We start from the raw sequence: 20,262 nt of genomic DNA, 5'->3' as shown, positions 1-20,262 counted from the left end.
CACGTTTAACTACTTTTACCTAGAACTTGTCAGCTACCAACAGTTCCTATATGAACCAGCATCACCAGCCCTACTGTGTGACACACAGAGGCTTCATAATCTTTTACAAGTTCTGCAGGTACAGGTTCTACTTTTCTCTCTGTCCAGAGGCAGCCAAACCATGTCGGTTGATCTGAATATGCCCTACAAAGAAAAGTGTGTTATTTTAGACAAGAGGTCAGAGATTTCACTTGCAGTGTACATACTGCAATCACAGCAGTCAATCTGGAGTTGAAAGTCTCGGTCTGTTCTCACATTACATGGTAAGGACTCTAGTGGCATCACTTTCACAACTTCCCAAGAAACAACAGCATCCAAGAGGTAAAGAAATAATTTATTCAACACCTCCCTACCAATCCCATTTAGACATGGCAGTACAAGGTTTGTTCAGCTTTTCAACTTCTTTTAGACCGCAATTCATTCTAGACACAAATCTTCTGTAGTTCTCACATATTTTTCATAGAATCATAGAATAGTTAGGGTTGGAAAGAACCTTAAGATCATCTGGTTTTGCCAGTACCTTTTTAATAACTACCTGCCTTTGAAGGACTTCGGCTTACCTCTTGAAAGAAGCAGGCTCCTTCTGTGTTTGAGTTTCATTTGGAACAGAAACTCACAGGCTGCTTTTATCTGGCAGGATATAAACCTGAATCATCTCCAAAATTCAGGGAAACTGGGGCGTGTGATGCCAATCCCTACCACATAACATTTCTTAAAAGACTGCAGTTCTTTAAGTTCTAGTTTGAGTTTCTTTATGAATTGAGAAGACAAATACCATCATTTAGCAATGAAGTCAAAATGTAGTTTAAAAAAAACCCAACAAAACCCAACACCAAACCCCAAAAGTCACATAGGGACCCTTGTAGACTAAAATAAAAGTTAGGACTTTTATTATTATATTAATTTTTGTTGTCCTGTAAAGCAATCTACCACACACCAAAAAAATCCTCTACAAACAACCCCAAACAAACAAACCAACAAACCACCATAAAAAGCAAAACCACTCTGGAGTTCTGTTTGGTTTAAGGTAGCTGCTTCTAACTAATGCCAAACTAATGTAACTATAAATCTGCCAAGATCTTAATGTTTAAAGTTCAGATCATACTTTAAAAAGTATAAACTTTATATAAGTTTACAAAGCCTTTAACCTCTACACACCCTTTACAATAGGGTACATACAACCTCTTGGAAGTCCCTGAACTGACATACCAGACTAATACCGACGTCACATACAAAAGTGTTTAAGGAGCACTTTTCCAGGAAAAAGTAGCAGGCTTTTAAGTGATGGGTATATAGTTGGCTTGCGTTCTCCAAAAAACAATCTAAAGGGTAGGAAAACCTGGTTTTAAAGAGAATTAAAAAGTATGTTTGCCAGTAATTGACCACTTTTAATAATTTTACACCATCAGCAGTACTATATGCCATTTTACTGTACATAAATACATACTCCTAGAACTAAAATCTGCAAGAGTACACAGAAAATTTACCATACTTAGAAAGGGATTCAGAATGCCCCTTTTCGCTGCCAGCACCTTGTCGGTACCTTATCCAAAGACTGCAGCTATTTTAAATGAATAAATAAATAAATAAATACATACATACATACATAAATACATAAATAAATAACTGACTACAAAGACCTAAGGTTCAAATCTATCTGCAGGCTAGCTACACACCTAGCCAGGAGACCTGAACAACAAACACTTATTGACTTCTGCAATCAATTACTTCCCAACATGTGACTCAAGTAGGCTTCTCAGACTGAAGAAGAGATACTTGAGGGGAAATACAAGAGGTCTATAAAATTTTTAGTAGCCAGAAGTGAGTAGAGATTGATTTTTTCCATTTTCTCTTCAAGTACAAGAATTGAGAAGGATGAAATGTAGCCAGTATGCTCCAAATTCAAAGCAAGCAAAAAGAGGCAGTTTTCACAAAATAAATAGTTTATCTGACAAAGCTTAAAATAAGCCCATTAGAAGTTTCACTGGGCTTCAGAAAGGGCCAGATTAGTCCATAGACGAGAACTACACAAGCTCACAAAACGCACTGCAACTACATCCATCTCAAGAAGTCCTTCAGCTGCAAATGGTGAGAACCTAACACAGTATTTGTAATTCTCATCTTACACTACTCTTACAGTCCTCCCCAAGGATCCACTTTTTGCCACTGCTTCAGATATGATAGTGCACTCACTGAAGTTTTTACTTCACCCCATTCCACCATCCTTAAGAGCCAGGCACTCTCTAGTACTCTGCAACTGCAAGGAAACTTCCCTAAGGCAGATCACAGATTGCTGCATGGTGGCTTCCACTAAAAGCACTTGTTCTCAAGCCCAAAATTGGCCAGTACAACCAGACACTATCTGGATATTCTTCAGGAATACACCAGGAGGCTGGGTACCATAGCAGCATTCTCACCACCCAAAATCCATGGCTCTCTTCTCCAAAATAAGGGATTGGTATTCGTACAAGTAACTGACAGAGCTTTTAAGTCACCTTTGCTGCAAAGCACATTGTTACATATACAAAAAAGACTACACATACAAAAACTAGATATAGGTAGATATGGAAAAAATAAGCAGAAAGATACATGTGGTTCCTACGTATATGGTTCTTTCAATAACAGCCAAATTGAACCCAAAGGGCTAACCCCAAAATGGCAGTTTTCTATCAGAAAATAAAATGCTTCTTGCAGAAGTACACTTCCTAAAGGTATAGCCAGAGTACACCCCTAGGTCCCACAATGACCCTGAATTTCCACCATCACCATGCATGTCTGCAGTGATCCAAGCTAGCTCAGGACTTAAAGATGCTGGGATTTCTTACATCTTCCAGGGAACAACATCACACCAGAAGCACCAAGCAGTAAGGCAGATTCAGGATCTAAAAAGAGCTGCCAACAATTTAAACAAGACAGAGAATGCTCTGTAGCAGTAACTGTGAGCTCCCTGTGACTGCTAGAATGACAAAGCAGCAGTCCAAATCACAAATGATCAAATATTTAACATTCAATTAAAGTATCTATCCACCTTCAAAAAAGGGAGTATTTTTCTTACCTTAAATAAGTATTTTAATAAAAGCATGAGAAGAATTGCTTGATCCATAAAGAAACCGTGTAGTCCCAGTGTCACTTAAGTGTTGGAATCACAGCTTCAAACCAAAATCACGTCACAATACCTAAGACATAAGAAGAGAAAAACTAACATGTACTTATAATTCACACGGACACAGCAGCAGCCAATGGTGCACTCGAGGTCTGTGTCTTTGCTCTGGCCCTGCCTCCTCCCAGGCCCCATATAAAGTTTCCCGAGATCAACAGAAGGCGTCCTTTGCACCAAACTGTGGCTGTGCCCGTTGTTCATTAGTCAGTTAAAAACCCTTCGGTGTAAAAGCCAGGATTTTTTAAGTTTTACTAGTCATTACCGGATCGAAATTCACTGAAGTTAGTGTAACCCCTTTCACTTTCCTCGAGAGGCTGCACTTGTTTTCCACAGCACACATTTCTAGTGAGATACCCCTTTGTCAGTGTTCAAAATAAGCCTGAAAACACTTTCAAGTGCAAGTACCAAGCACAACTGCAGAACCCACTGATAGGTCTTGCTAGGGTGTCCATGAGGAATAAACTGTGTAAGGTTATATGAATTTCTGTTATATTTCCTCATCAAAACCAGGTGCACGCCAGGAACTGCAAGAGCAAGCCTAAAACTACTTACAGAAAATACAAAATCCTACTTCTCAATGTAAAAGCAGAGCCTATAAATCTCTTCTCACTAAATCTTCCTAACACAACCACACCTACTTGTTAGAGGACTTACTACGTTTCTAGTAGGTAACTACAGCACATAGTTGCCAGCAGAAATCCTTACAGCACCAAGAAGACCCGGGCATAACCACGACTGAGGAACCGCCGCCGCCGCTTGCTCCCGACGGTTCACACACACACACCCCCCATAGGACTACTGCCCTTGGGCCGGGCGGCGCTGGGGAAGCCCAGAACCGAGCAGGCGGGAGCCGGACGGCAGCCACCACCACCCGCCTTGCGGGCCCTCCCGTGACGGGAGAAGACGCTCCCCGGCCCCGGAGGCGGCAGTAACCGAGCTGCGGCTGGGCAGCACCGCCGCTCGGGCCGCTTTCCTCTCCCCGTACTCGCTTTCTCTGGCCGGAGGGAGGGTGGAGGCGGGAACGGGGAGCAGTGGGTTCCGCAGGGCACTGGGCAGCACCGTGTGGCGGGGCCCTAGCTGCCGGCCCTCGGGTCCCCTCGTTACCAGCAGAGCCGCCGCGGGGGTTCGAACCCTGAGAGTTCCGCTTATGTCCCGCTCCCTGAGGCGCAGCTCCGCTCCCTAGGGCTCGCGGCCCCGAGGCAGACGGGTCCGCCGGCAGCGGGGCCGGCCGGCCTAACGGGAAGCGGCGGCGGCAGCGCAGTGGAGCTGCGGCGAGGCAGCACGGCGGAGCCAGGAGCCCAGCACCCGCTATTGTAGCTGTCAAGACCAAAAGTAAGCTGTGCCCGTTCGGCTGTTTTACAGGGCAGATACACTATTTTTTTCCAGACCTCTTTGTGATCACTGAGCGCAAAGAGAGGCTTTATTAATGGGGCGATTGTCAAGACAACTGCGGGAGCTGTCTCTGTTTTGACCTCATTAAATTAAGTGTGCATGGCACATTCCACCTTAATCAAAAGAACACTCCCCAAACCATAACTCTTTCCTTTTACTCAGCAGTTCTTGTGGTTAAGTTTTAACATCATTCACCGTTGGTTTTCTCCAGAATGCAGCATCAGTACAGAAGCAGCTCTTCAACTTGCCTTGTTCTTCATACAAAAGCTACTCGTGAAAGTAGGAACTACATATATCAGATGGTTTTTTTAGACTATCTCCTTTGAGTGATATTCTCAAATCTCTGATCTTAGAGAATCTTTTACCACTGATTTTGATAGGCGCATGACCACCTAATAGGTCTATAGAATTATGTGTCAAAATAGGCAAAAAAGGCGGTTTGAAAATGGTCACTATATGGCTGCTAAGGACTAGTCAGTGAATTGTATTTGCAGTTGCTAGAGTTCAGTGTTCGTCAGTTCAGAATATGCCCTTCTACCCTAAACTGTGGTGACTTGTTAATGACAATGGCCAGATAATTTTTCAAGTTTCCTTGTTCCTTAAGTCAAAGCCTTACTGTGTTACAGAGGCTTATTCAGTTACAGTCTAAGTATAGAGATATATTTACATTATTCCCTAAAAAATCTGCATAGTTTTATGGGGAAGCCTTTATATTGAGGAATTCCTCTTGCAAGCGTGAGTAGGAAAACCAAGCAGCAGAAATGTAGGAATGAAGGACAGGTGGAACCAGGTACGGATGGGGGAACTGGCAGGGCACATCAGACTGGAGCATAAGGCAGTCATGTGGCTGTGCACACACCTTCTCCTCAGTTCCTTGCCTTTTCCAGTGGCAGCGTGGGAGTTTGAGGCAGGCATGCATTCCCAGCCTTTTTTTTTTTTTTGAGGAGTAGAACTTAAATGAGAGGGGGTAGAAGGGAGGGAACTCTGTGGGTATTAAAGCTCTTTCGGTCGATAGTAAGCAAACTAATTAATTTTGGTATTTAACTAGGTTAGGTTTGAGTTGGATCAGCTTTCCAAAGCAGCTCACAAGGTGCCTATCCAAACAGGGTTACACACAATTCGAGGCTGGGGGTTGAGCTGGAATGCAACTTTGAAGAGAGATGAAGAAACCGAGGCAGAACTACAAACAGCATCCCCATTTAAGTTGCAAACGGAGGAAACGTTTGGAACAGAACAGTCGTGCCACACTGCAGGCTGATTCATACCTTCTCTCTGTTGCAAAGCCTCTGGGGGCTAGTTCACATTCTGTAAAACATAGCACATCATACCAGTGTCACCTTTGTGGAGGTGATGGGCGTATAATGGCTGTCCAGAAAATGGTTCCCAAGGTTTAATAGATGTTTGCTTTTGGACCAGGCCAAAGTAGCCTGAATTTGAAGTTTAATGGTAAAATGAAAGGCAATCTTAGACCATATCCAGCTCCATTGAAGATGTAAGATTTTGCTGTAGATTTCAGGGAGGATCCTGACACAACTGTATCCTGCTGATTGTTGCACTTAAAAATACAAATTGGGTAAGTGGGAAAAAGTTATTTTAATATCATTTTCCTATTGCAGGTTATCATAGAGTTAATTTTAAGCATAATTGCCCTTATAATTTCCAAGTTCATCTAAGATTTTGCATTATCATTCATCTTCAGTGGCACAGGTAAAGTAATTGCATCAACATCTATTATTCCGCAAAATAATGTTTATTAATTTCTCAATTACAAATACAGTTCTAAATCTCAGAAAAGCACATTGCTTATAAAAAGCACAGCTGTTCAATCAAAGCACATCAAGTGTTTGGTCATTATATGGAAAAGTGCTATTCTGTAGGAGCCTCCTTAAGTAATTTATCAAATGCTAAATTCATTAAGAAGTTTTGGGCCAAACTTTCTTGATGCAAATATAGGATTCCTATCTCTATGTTCATAAATCAAAAGGTCCTTTTAATTTGCCGCCTGAATATACAACTTTCCAGCTATGACTATGATTTAATTTCCATTCCTGGCTGCATGAAAAGTTGCTGTACACAGATTCCAACAGTAATGTCAGAGAATATTTTGGTTCTAGGCCATTGTATGTCACACAACTTGAAATATTTGCTGTTACAAACAATAAAAACATGCAAATGAAGCATATGCTTTCTCAGAACAGCACTTTATTTGGATCGCTAGGTGATCACTGTTTCTTTATAATGGTTAAATATTTTACTGATAATACAATGGATTGTTCTTTAATTTTTAAACCAAGTCACTATTTCTAAGGAGATGGATGAGGAGATGACAGTCTTGTTAGTCAAGATGGATTATTTCACTGTACATACTATTTTTCTTTATATGCCATCAAACTGAATACAGCAAATGTTTAAAGATTTGTCACAGAAAGTAGCAAAATAGCCTTGGAAATCTTTTTTTATTATTTTTCATTTTATAAACCAATGTGATAACCCAACCTTTTTGTAATTAAATGACAGCTTGAAATAAAAACTGTTTTTCAAAAGGTTTTCAGACTTTTAAACAAGAATTTTAATCCTGAAACAATTTCCATGAAAAGGAAAATAGTATCATCATTTAAATCAGTTTTATTCAGCAAGTTTATAAAGCAAAGTAATGTTCTAAAACCAAGCCTAAAACTGTATCCTTAGTTTTAAGATAAGGTTATATAATATATTTAATAAAAGAGAGAGTATGTTCAGCTTAAGATGCTCAATCATGGACATTCACCACCTGATTGAACATGAATAGCTTACCTAAGCCCTTCAAAACATATCTTTCACCTGGATATTTTTTTTACTGGACTCAAAAATGATGAATCCTAAATTGAGTTGATTCCAAATCTCAGTATTAAAAACAAACAAACAAAAAATTCTTATGTATTTTATAAAAATATACTCAACATAAATGTTCAAACTGGAAAGGCCAGGTTGGATGGGCTTTGAGCAACCTGGTCTAGTGGAAAGTCTCCCTGACTGTAACACAGGGGTTGGAACTAGATGGTTTCCAACCCCACACCGTTCTATCACTCTATGAAAACAAAGGAAGAAACCCATTATGAATAGTTAAAATCTGCAGTATCCTGTTTTTTACATAAATATATATACATAAAATCTAATTCTACAGCTAGTATAGGCCCAATTTCTTATTTGTGAAAGCTGATAAGTGGATATAAAATACAATCCTTCACATCAGAAACAGCTTTCAGATATTTTTCATAAAGGCACAAAAGCTTGAACTCTTCAGCATTTGCCTAGTCATGCTTCATATTTATAATATATATAAAAGTTAATTGAATGTCTCAGGTTTAAAGACATTGTTATGATTCTACTATATGCTCTGGAGATTTGCTACAGGTACTTACAGATCATAGTCATGGTGTTTCTCAGTGACTTAGAGTGTAAGCAGAGTCTACTCAATGACAACAGCTTAATGGGCAAAAGATAGACTTTTCAGCAAGGTAAAAAATGTCTCAGTTGAACCCACTATTTTATTCAGTCATTATCATTTAAACATGAGACCAGTGATGGTTCTCAAAGGGAAGTTTCTGAGTAAAAGGGAAAGAACCACTGAGAAATTCTGAACTTTGATAGGTAGCCACAATCCAAAATTTTAAAACACTGGAAACAGGCATTAATCAGCTTTCAACAGCGCATCAGAAGCCCCACTGAGTAGAAATAAATGATGGCTAAATTATACCTTTTTCAAAAGGATTTATATTTTTCTTTCTATACATGCCAGTACTTCAAAAGAAAATCTGAAGAACAAAGAACATCATCTTTACTAAATCTGTGAAAAGTTATATTATAAAGCATAATTGAGGATAACTTTTTTTTATCCCTGCAGTGTACTACAGCCATCCAAGGTCAGAAAAAGTCTGGTGAAAGGAAACTCCTTTTAATTCTTCAGATTAAATCATATCCACAGTAATGTTCAGTTCCATTGGCATGAGCATTCGATAGGCTCTTGAATGATGTACATAATTTCAGTGCCATTTCCTGAGCAGCGCAGTGGCACAGTGAGATTACGTGTTCCATTTTCTCGACAACATTTACAGAATCTTAAATGGGTATCAATATTGACATTGAAAATTGTTGCAGACGGGCATTTGCCATCACAAGAAGCCACATTTATCTGTGAGTATAATAAGAACTGAAATTAGACATCTCAAATTTTGTTGCAAAGATATTGCATTTCAAACTTCTTTGTGATTAAAACCCATTTTTACATTTTAAAAGGACTCTGGTCTTAAATATTATCTTCTAAAATTCATTCATTCTAAGTGTAGACACATTTTTAATATTTTTTTTTTAATTAAACTTTGTTGTTGTTGTTTAACCATGTATTGTCTTAACCTTGACTGGAATGTTGTGCTGTGGATACCAAAATTGAATCCCTAGTTTGCAAATTAATAACTTGAAACCAGCATAGCTAAATTCATGTTCACTGCTAAACAGTTAAACTCTCATTACCAGTCCTTCTTCTAAAACTAAATAAATACACCACACACTCTTACTTCTACTATTAAATTTTGGGCATGTCACTGTTGACCTTCTGTCAGGATGGAAATTAACCTGCTCAGCTTTCAGTCTGTGATGATATTTTCCTCTTACGACTGTAAGACGAGGCTACACCAATGCTGAGAAATAAGATGTCTCAAGCAGACCCGTAAATAAATGGCACCATCAGTTTATGATATGGAGACACATGCTATGTGGAGGAGAAGACACCCAGAGAGTAAAGGTCTTCAAAGAGGAATGCAGCAGGAATTCAAAGAGGAATTACATCCTAAGTGAAAGCATTTCTACTCCTCTTTAGAGTGAGATGTTATTTCATGGTGAAGAGTTCAATGCCTACGTGAATTATAATTATGCTCTGCACTTTTCATTCGAAGCCATATGTTTTTCCAGGTAGGAGGGCTCAGTCCTTCAGCAATAGGAACAGCTAATTTTACTCCAATTACGAGTAGGATAACATTCCTAGGGTCAAAGGTCTGCTTTTGAGAAGATAGCAGCATTTTTTTTTTTTGCTTGTTGAGAGCTCTAACCCACTTAATACTTGCTTTGGTGTGCCTTAAGGCCCAGCATCAAACACAGATCTTTTATGCTTACCGGGCTTTGACTTATACAGTCATTTTTTCTGATGGTTGTCCTGATTGTTATTTTCTGGCAAATCCTTTCTTCCTTTTTGCCTGATAAAATACATAAAATGCATGCTGAATCAATACACTTTTTGTACTGTGTTTGCTACTAAAAAAGTGAAGCTATTAAAATAAGTTTAATAAATATGCTTTGTTTTCATTAATGTACACACTGTATGACTTCCATAATTAAATCATTTTTAGGCAAAAAAATAATATTTTAGTGAATACTTCCTGTGCAGAATTATCAATTTTATAGCTGCACATATGAAGCATCAATTGGCCCATTAAGCTGAACAGATTTTATAAATATTAAATTATTAATATGATTTTAAATTACACATATGGCAGGACAAATATAAGCAATTGGAAAAAGATGTCTCAAATGATTTTGACTAGTGTTACAATTAATTCTTTTTTGATAGGAATATTGAAGGTAAACGAGGTTTTGATTCTGCATTTAAGAAAATTTTCAGAACTTACTTAACATTTGAGAAGGTAAAGCTGTAAATGTGATTACAACCATGATTACAAAATTTAAATAGAACTCTATCATTCTAGATATTTTTGAGAAAGATGTCCTTCAAGGAAGCTTTGAAGGAGAGAGATGCATATATTTGCTAAATATGGTGCAGTTTTTTGCCACCAGAACTGAAGCATGTAGCACTGAGTCAGCGGATAGATCTAGGATTAGGGAAATTTTGAAGTACATTCTCGGAGATACTGATAGGAGGTTTTTCCTTTTATTTGAAAAATAAAGCTGTACAGTGCAAAGCCATTTTTAACACAATAAAAGTCATAATATAATACTGACACAGTTAAAAGTACAATCTTTCTTGCTGCATTCCATACCAGACTGTTGCTACTGTCTGTGTAACAGCAGTTATTTAGATCTCCTATTTCACTTCCCATCAAAATTACCTATTACTTTTTTACTATGCAACTATTCTGGACATCCAGCATCTAAAATAATAAGCACCATCCAGCAGAGTTTCTCTACCTGCAGCATATGCCTTCATGGCTGGGTGTACACAAAAAAGAGCAACATTTCTGTTCCCCAGAAGGTTGTGAGCTCTTTACAAGATAAATGAGCTCTGAGTAACCAAGATATCCTGCAACCACAGCTCCAGTGGGTATTTAAAAATCAGGCTGGCTGCAGAGCACAGCTAGATTTTAATGTGCGCATTGCAGGATCAAACAAGATTCTGTTACTGAACTAGTACATCACTGTACTATTAAAGCTGTTAGCCCACAGTATCTTGGTTTTCCTTCCTCCATAACACATAAGAAAAAGAAGTCCTGTGATATTTCCACCAGAAAGTGCTTGCCAGCTTTAATATGTGTAGACAATGAAGTCTTTGCACTTCTACAAGTCATATAGGGATATATGACATTTCAGCGTATAAGGTGCTGATGTTCAATGGAAACTCTGCTGCTATGCTTTTCTCTCTCCCACCTTCAACTGTCAAGAAGATCTGCATTCCGTAGCAGGTGCGCTTTTTTTATTCCTTATTTGATTAAGGAGTTTCTGTGACTTATCTATGTTTAAAAGCAAAGAATTACGATCATAATGCAACAGTTCTGTAACATTCTGTAATTCCTAGTGTAAAGATTATTCATTAATGTGTGACTGTAATAGTATGTTTCTCACCTTCCCCCCCACCATTTTCATAACTTTGTAAAAACATGTTATTTGTGACAAAAGAAATACAGCATGAATCCATATCTGCACAGATAAGATGGGCAATCTTGCTCTACTTTAAGGCAAAAACTGTTCAGTCATTAAATTAGTGACCTGGGATCAAATTTAGACTCTCTTGGTAACAGTATTCAGGATGATAATATTTTTTTTGAAGTATCATTTCTAATTACAACCTCCCTGTACAGTATTAAAACCAATTTCAGAAATGAACAAGAATAAGAACCATCAGCAGCATGTACCATAAGTGGATGAACCTGATTCTGACAGGTGCTGAGCAGTGAACCCTGACCAGGCTTTAGAACACCACTGATTGGGAAGGCCAACAGGGAATCAGCATCTCTCAGTATCAGGCCCAGTACCATTAACTGCATGGTGACATTTAATGTGATGACAGCTACACACGTATATAAAGCAGTGCTTACACTATTATTAAAAAAAAAGAAAATATGTTATTAAAAATAATACCTGGTTCACAATTAATACTATGAGTAGGCACTACTGGACTAATGGCAAAGGGTAATAGACCCAATCCAGAACCTGGCAGAATCATTAGGAATATTAAGTTTCTTATGAAACAAAAACATTTTTATTTAAATGACATTTCATTAATTCTTACACTGCCAACTGCAATTTTTCTTTTAGCAAAAGACAATGACCTTTCCTGTTAGTCTACCAAATTTAGAAACTCTGCAGCTGCTTCAAGTCTTACTAAAGATTGGCCTAAACTTTATTGCCCTACTGCTTAACACAAAACTGGAATGATGCTTCCTTGTAAATCAAACTTTTGCAATGAGTCTCTCTATGGCAAGGTAAGAATTAAATATATGCACTCACTTTGCATGCATTGAATCAAGCTCTTTCAGAAAGATTATTTGTTCCCATTAAAACCCCAAGCTCTATTTATAAGTACTCTTTTTAACTGCTTCACCACAGGGCACATGCTTTTAGTTAAAAAAAAAATAAAATAAATAAAGCTAGCATATAATTGTATGAATTATATCTGGGTTTTTAGCAGCCACCTCAGCGGGTATTTCTGAAGTATAACGATGCCTTTCCTTAGGCCACAGAATACAGGCAAAATTATAAATTTCCTGGTCAACAGAAAATCAGTAGCCATTAATACTTTACACTAATTTTCTACATAAATCCAACCTAATTTGGGAGGGGGATATTTAAATATTTTTAAATGTAGCTTATCTCATTAGAGAAACAATATTGATTAGTAAGATTTTAGCACAATTCTGATGTGTTTCTTTTCTGTGCTGATTCTCATTCAAACAAAAAGGTATTCTGTTGTATTAAAATAACTTTTATTTTCTATGTTTTGGATACAACAGAACAACAATAATTGCAGTTCACTTTCAAAGCTTTGCATAACTTGGAAACTTGAGTACTGTGTATTGGTAAATATTAACATTTCCTCTTATATTGCAAATTATTTACAATTCATTGCACTTCTGAATTTTATTTAATAACTGTGCAGTATATGGTTATAAGTCTGTGACTTCCTATTCAATATTATTAAGTAAAGGTTTGTCTAAAAAAATTCCAAAGACTAATTTGCTTTTATATTTTAACTCCAATGTTGAACACTAGAAAGGCCAAAAATGAGGGGGAGGATTTTCTGTGGCATTCCACAAATTTTTGCTCTACGCAATTAGTTTTACACAACAGTGTTTTATTTTTATGTATACATAATTATATACCTTAATAATAAAAACTTTTCTAGTCAAAACTGCAGAGAAAATGAAAATGTTTTCATTATTTTAATTGAGATAACTTTTGATCTGGTGCAGGTTATGTTTGGAGAGATGTGGTTATACTCCAGAACAGTAAAGTTAAAGATCACCAAGTCAGCAGCCAAGTGAAGCAAAACATTTTAATAGGAGAAGTTAGGTAACTATAGCAATTTTACATGATTTGTGGGGGGACTGCATGCTTTTTCCTTCTTTATGTCCCAGCAACTGAGGTTAAAAAACAAACCCTCCAAAACCAAAGCCAAACTAAGCACATATTGCAGCCTTTATCACTTACAGGTCTTGCAGCAGCCATCATTATACGTCTGCACAATTCCTCCATTCTAGGAAAATAAAAAAAGAATATAGCAAAAAACACTGTGCCCAATGCAAAGGTGAATTTTATCTCAATACATTGCACGTTTTAAAGATGTCCAACTAATAAAAAGTAGCATCACTGAAGTCAAGAGAATTACAGACATGTATGTGCTGGAGGTTTCACAAACTCTTTACAGCCTTTGACACTGAAAATGAACTCATCGCTGCCTGTCTGATCTGATCTAGTGTCTCTGAATAAGCCACTTTTAGTTTCTATAAGCATCTTTTTATATCATCTACTACTATCTATTTCCCCACGTCGAAATTTATTAGAACAGTTCAAAAAACTCAGGTGTGCAACTTTGCTGAGGATGTAAAAGGATTTCCAGTGATGGTTATGCTAAGGAAAAAATTAATACCTAGTAAGTAGCTCTTTACAATATTAAATATATATATGTAGATATACACACTTTCGAAAGAGAGCATTAATTGCAGAATTTCAGAACCATTGATGTGCTCAATTCTTTTTCTCAATTATAGTCTTTGTTACTGATTTTTGCTAACGTTGCCTATTAGCTAAAAGTTAGAATGTATGAAAGTGAAGAAAATGTCGTTTTGAAATTAAAAGAGAGCATGAGAGGGAGAGAAAGAGAGGCACTGACAGAATCTGACAGAATGGGAACAAGCAAGAAACAGGCACCCACAATTTTAGTGCATAGCCCAGAACTGCATATCAGACAACTGAACATAAATAGCACTCTTATGGTAACAACAGACTAAAGGCATTTTTAAGCTTCCATCTTTTCATGCTAGCATGCATTTTTTATCTTATTACAGGAAAAATATTGAATAAATTCTTCAAGGACTTCTTAAATGAGCACTTAAACTCAGCTGCTTAAATCCACATTCCTAAATTGTCCTAAGCTAAGCTGCCTGTCAGAAGAGTTTTCTCCTCATCTACTGGTTCAAGTCTATACTCTATCTCTGAAAAACAGGTTAGACTGATTCAGAAAGTTAATTTTAGGGCTCTATTCTTTAAAATCCGTTATTATTAAGGCAAGATCCTAATAGATGGTGACAAAAGAGTTCCAAGGAAGAAACTGGAGCATAAAGTCAAAGTGGAACAGACATTAATTTTAGATAGAATGCCTTCAGGATTGCAAGAAACACGTACTCTTTTAAACAAATGCAATGGATAAGTAGGACTATGCTAAATTTATAATCTGTAGTCAAGGCAGCAATGCTACTTACCCTCTCTTGTATATTTCTACATGTATATGTCTGCATGTATATTTCTTTTATTATTATTTGTAGCTTATATTAAATATATGGTGTACTGCAAGTGCAAGAATTACAAGAAATATGAAGTTAGAGAAGTATTATATTAGAAATTAAATTGTAAAAATATGTAATGTACATGCAGCATCCACATGCTTCAGACCAGTTTATATGGGTATGCCCAATTTACATTTTCAGATATATGATGTAGGTAGATACCCTTTCAAGTATGATAGGGGTTTTTTTTATGTTATACAAAGTTTAGTTAAAGAGATAAAAAAGTTTATCTATACTCTGTCATCTTCCTAATCTTTGCATAACTTAAGGAATTTTTAATATAGCTTTCTGTTATATGCAGCATTTCTGAATTGCTTGATTCAATTTATTTAGCATATATGTACTACGAACTGGGTAAAGTGTTATTCCAAACTAAAGTAAGTCATAGTGATTAGCGCTTTATATAGTGATACATCAAGTATGATTCCAATTCCACTATATTTTAAAAGCAGTCATCAAGGCCGAAACAAACTGTTATACTCCTCATAGATATTTTGTCAGACAAGACTGTAAGTTGTTCTTTTACATGTTTTTACTTACCACTGTTTTAATTTAAAGGAAGTGTATGAAATATACATGCGTTGTCAAGGTCCAGTCAATAATAACTGACGCCAGGTCAGTTATTGTTACTTACCTCACCGAAAGTACAAACCTTTGTACACTCAGTGTCATTAAAAGGGGGGCAGACAACACTTGATCCCAGTATGATAGCCCCTGCAGCAGTCTTTGCACATTTGTAGTTAGTGCAGTTGGAGGTCCAAGTGCTGCCTTCCTGAATATATACATCAAGACCATTGTCAGGAAATACAAAACATTTTGGCTTTATCCCCAACCCCAAATGTCTGTCTAAGTGGTCCCCTCATGCTGTAGTACCAACGGGAGTGGAAAATTTGTTGCAGACCACCCACAGGCAGCAAAGGGAAAGAGCATCCTCTAGCTACCAGTGACTGCTCCTCCCTGGAGCCACAGTCCTACTCTCCAGCATGCAGCTCAGCATTGGCATACTAGTGCAGAATGAAAGGGCTCTGTACCAGAAAAAAAGCCCGATGATAGTTTCTTTTGCTCCAAAAGCAACGGGAAGCATGAACCAAGTCATGGCCACATCTAAATTTCCTAGTATGTGAATGCTGGAACGAACCATCAGGATCCTGAACCCCAGTGCTTCACTTTGCACACTTCCTTTCTGTAGAAATCAGAATGAGAAGAGTGGCCCTGGGAGGGGGACATAGGAGTCCTGATGCAGACTCAGAAGCTCCCAATGCATCTAGATCACTGTATGTGACTTAGAGTTAAAATTTCAACCCTGCCCTGCACTTAAAACATATCCAAGCCCAAAGTAAATTATGATGTTTATCTTTGTAGAAAATATTACACCCAATAAAATGAAACAGGGTATTTACCTAGTGTGAAATGGCAGGTCTTTAAATAAAAACACTTTTTTCCCATCATATACCATAAATAGTCCCTGTGTAGCCAGCAGTAATGAGGTAGGAAGCAAAGACTCGCAGCATGAGTTAACTAAGAAGTGACTGACAGACAGCTGTTTATTATATCATTATAGTTACTTCCTATCTCTGCCCAGAGGCACTTACCTCATACATGATTAGTGTTCCATTCTCAGTATGAAAAGAGCAGGATGCGTCTTGACAGGTACCACAGCAAGTATGGCGACTGGAGGAAGGAATGTATATTTGATGCTGGAAAGAAAGGAAAACAACAAAAAAGAAAATAACCAAGTGTTTTGTAAATACACATGCTGCTAAAAATTGCCTTTCAGAATAATTCTGGAGACTCAAGATACACATCACTGTTAAGTTCTCAAATTCTTGCTGAGCAAACAGGACTAGCAAAAGTCTCCACTTGGACTTTTATCCTCATGGTATAGTTGAGCTCACAAATTGCATCAGTCCTGTAATTTAAGAATACTCACAGCTTCACATTGCTGGGAACAGTTCACCATTGTAAAATGCATGGCATTGTATCCTGTGTTCTGATCTTTTTCTTGTAAACACTGTACAGTGTAACAAAGGTCTCCATCCAAGAACTGAATCACTGACTGTCCAGGATTCAGTACTGTGACCTCTTGGAAGATGCACACATCATCCTTCTCTAACACCAAAAGAAATATATGTTACCAGAAGGGGAAAAAAAATCATCAAGCAAATTAACAGAATCGTTGTGAAGGCAAGTGGAGGGCAAAGTCCTATGCTCTAAAAAAGTATTCTAACTTTTGATTAGTTTGTGGTTTTAATTACCAGGTAAGGTGGGGGGGGAGGTGTAATTCAGCTTAAGAAGATGCTACATAATGCAAAACTGTCTAAAGATGATAGTGTTCCTACTACGGCATTAAAAAAAATAAAATCCATTGTTCTTATTTTTAAAGAGTTCTAATATTTAACATTCAGCTACATACACTATCTGAATTATTCTGAACATCACAAAATGTAGCCTTTCTGTCAATTAAACAAGCATGTCTACAATTACCTGTGAGACAGTAATATGTTCAAGCTGTATTGTAAATGTGTGCTTTGCTCCTTGAGGCAGTTAAGCCTGGGCTGCAGTCAGGATTGCAGCAGACAGCAAGTAGCCCCATGCACAGCATGGCTGAAATCTACTCTACGTGGGGTAGCTGAGTGAGGGAAGGGGCAGAGGTCTGATCTTAAGACAGGGTACCTACCCTTGTGCTGGCTGGACAGGTCTGTTGCTCTGGTGTGAGGTGTCTCATTAGTGCTCAATATTGAACTAGCAGCACTCGCAATGCTCACACTCAGCTAAGGTTCACAATCTGCACACTATCTGCCTCCCACCACACAGACCATGCCTGGCTCTGAAAGCATGGGCAGTTTTATGACACTCCTACACCCCACCAAAATGGATAGGTTAGCAGACAAAGCATCATATTCAGAAAAGAGAGCGTAATGGCATGACTAAGTAGACACCCATAAAATCAAGATGAAAGAGTGTTTATGTTTGAGAAAGTTATTATGGTCCTATTTCTGCTTTCTTTGCATGCCTTTTTTTACTAAAAACTAAACCAAAACTGCTAAGAATACAAAAAAGTTACCACAAATGTAGTGAGTGCATCCACAAGCACTGGAAACATTACTATCTATTTTTTTAACTTCTCCCTGAGTATGAAAACATAAAAGAGTTTGCAAAGTCATGGACAATTAAATGTAGTGCTAAACAGACATTTTTTTCTTTAGAAATGTAAAATATTACTTTCATCACTCCCACCTGTGAGAAAAATTTCAATGTGCTTAAGAAACAGTAGCATGTTCAGAGTTACTGAATGTATTTATCTCTTTAAACAGGAGCAAAGAGAATGCATTTGAATAGCAGAGTCACTGAAGAGCAATTTTTCCTGAGACGCAAAGTTATTTCAGCAATAAACAGACTACCTTCTATGAATTTTCTTCCAAAAGATAGGTGATAGCTATTCAAATTTGCAACTTCTGTTTAGACTTCACATTATTCAGCCTTCACATAAGGCAAAAGAGAAGGTCAAATCATTTGATAGGGGAAGTATTCCCATCACTACAGTAATAATGGGAATTTGAACATTCATTCATAAATATTTTCCAGATCACAGTCCCTATTATGAAAAAGTATGTGAAGAGCAAAATATTTATGACTTCTCATACCAGCTAAATTCAGTGATGTTAAATCATTTTAATCAAAAGCATAAATTATTAACAAAATAACACATTTCTCCAGATGATACATATGTTCATAAAGCTTATTCCTCATTAATTATTAAAAATAATTGGGATTTTTTACATGGAAAACCTTCCAACCATATTTCAAGTCAACACTGAACAGAATAATACTGCAATTGCTTTTCTTCTTTTGACATAACACACAAAGCAAAATCTCCCCAAGGAATAGTTGACAATACTGTGCAGACACTTGCAGTTACATGCCTGTCCCTGTTCAGCCTCAACGCCCTTTACAACTAATTGAAACAAGGAATGGAAAGAGAGGACTAAGAGGTTTGAACACCATTAATAAAAATATCTAAAGGATAGTGCTTACCAATTTACAGGTCAGCATAGTAGTGTTTTCACAGCTACATTCTGAGAAGAAAACAAGAAAACCATGGTAGTCAGTAATCTACTTGTTAACTTTTGTTATCAGCAATGACTAAGGAATAAAGCAATGATTACCACAGTGCCATTCTGGACAACACTGTCCAGGTATTTTTTCCTTCACAAGTGTCATTTCATCTGTGCAATTCATAGGAGGCTCAGAACAAAGATTTTCATCGCAAACTGAAGGGGAGAGGGAGGGAAGAAACATATGAGACACACATTTACTCAAATTTCCTTTGACATTTCTGGCTTATATTTCTCTTGATAAACTATTTTAATGACATCTTAAATATTTTTTATTGTGTTTCTTAAGCATCTGAATTATATTTGGAATTCAAATAATAAAGATTTTCAAAAGTGCTTTTAGTTGCCTTAAAACGTTGAAATTTTCAGAAAACGTGACACAGGAATCATTTAATATTTCTCTACTTCAGAGTCACTCAAGCAGATAACTAGTACCAGAGACAACTAAAATCACAGCACATGTCTGTAAGGTAACCGGGAGAAACTGCCCTCTTGGGATGACTCCAGTAAGAAAATACCTGCCTGCCTTATCGGAGGTGGCTTACTGGGACTCTGAAAGAAGACCACATACGAAGATCTAACTTTCTACCTGCCAGAATTTGGCAAAAGCAGTGCCAAAGGCCTTTGCAGAAACTTTCACCTGGGTGGAAGTGCGAGGAGAGGAAAGGAAAGGACCAAAATACAGAACGACCTGAAGTAAAAATTACTAAGCTCCAGACTTACTGGAAGACTATTTAATTAATTGAGATTACTCAAAGACCGTAACAGGACAAGAGTTACTTAAGAACATACAGTACAATTCCTGTGGGTTTATGAGGCTACCAAAGAGACATTAAACTGCAAATATTTTTCTTCTAGCTGCTCCTTGTTTGAATAGTAGTCAGCCCAGAGGTATTTGAAACCCTTGGCCTACTGCTTCCTCTAAAAGCTAAAACTGCAAAGAAACTGCCTAAATGGTTGGAACTAGATGATCTTAAGGTCCTTTCCAACCCTAACTATTCTCTGATTCTATGATTCTATGAATGGCACAACACAGAACAACAATATGAAAGCTGTTTTATTACAGGTGTTTTAGTATGTGAACAACTATATATTTATACTCCAAGGATGGGATTCAGTGCCACATCAGTATGTCAGTACTTAGATCACCCTGAAAGTAGCTATATTCTTTCTGGTGAACTAAATAACCCCTTCAGACTCCATTAACTGGGTTGGTTAGACCACCACTGAGTATACCAAGAAATTTGAACCTACCTCAGTGCAAACACCCTAATTCAGCTCTCCTAAT

At 37.5% G+C, this 20,262-nt stretch overlaps 2 protein-coding genes across 15 annotated transcripts in view; both read right to left on the bottom strand.

Annotated features, from left to right (window-relative positions):
* Positions 1-3,788, bottom strand: part of PTPRQ (protein tyrosine phosphatase receptor type Q) — a 134,896-nt gene extending 131,108 nt beyond the window's left edge. For 8 of the 14 annotated variants that reach the window (XM_030479048.1, XM_030479049.1, XM_030479050.1 and 5 more), the window contains exon 1: positions 3,095-3,548. In XM_030479048.1, coding sequence (XP_030334908.1) covers positions 3,095-3,142 — 48 coding nt within the window. In that variant the 5' untranslated portion in view covers positions 3,143-3,548. Of the gene's footprint in view, positions 1-19; positions 184-3,094 lie in introns of all 14 variants that reach the window. The other 6 variants (XR_003990511.1, XR_003990513.1, XM_030479053.1 and 3 more) reach the window with 5 other exon arrangements.
* A 4,710-nt stretch (positions 3,789-8,498) lies between these two features.
* Positions 8,499-20,262, bottom strand: part of OTOGL (otogelin like) — a 94,639-nt gene continuing 82,875 nt past the window's right edge. Inside the window, exons 50-58 of the mRNA XM_030479564.1 lie at positions 19,026-19,130; positions 18,895-18,935; positions 17,924-17,987; positions 16,790-16,968; positions 16,452-16,556; positions 15,512-15,631; positions 13,505-13,550; positions 9,740-9,819; positions 8,499-8,762 (exon numbers count right to left, since the gene is read on the bottom strand). Coding sequence (XP_030335424.1) covers positions 8,562-8,762; positions 9,740-9,819; positions 13,505-13,550; positions 15,512-15,631; positions 16,452-16,556; positions 16,790-16,968; positions 17,924-17,987; positions 18,895-18,935; positions 19,026-19,130 — 941 coding nt within the window. The 3' untranslated portion in view covers positions 8,499-8,561. The remainder of the gene's footprint in view (positions 8,763-9,739; positions 9,820-13,504; positions 13,551-15,511; positions 15,632-16,451; positions 16,557-16,789; positions 16,969-17,923; positions 17,988-18,894; positions 18,936-19,025; positions 19,131-20,262) is intronic.

The sequence above is a fragment of the Strigops habroptila genome, chromosome 3, assembly GCF_004027225.2.
Source record: "Strigops habroptila isolate Jane chromosome 3, bStrHab1.2.pri, whole genome shotgun sequence".
Classification (NCBI taxonomy): domain Eukaryota; kingdom Metazoa; phylum Chordata; class Aves; order Psittaciformes; family Psittacidae; genus Strigops; species Strigops habroptila.
The sequence above is the reverse complement of the archived record's forward strand: the minus strand, read 5'-3'. Positions and strand labels throughout refer to the sequence as shown.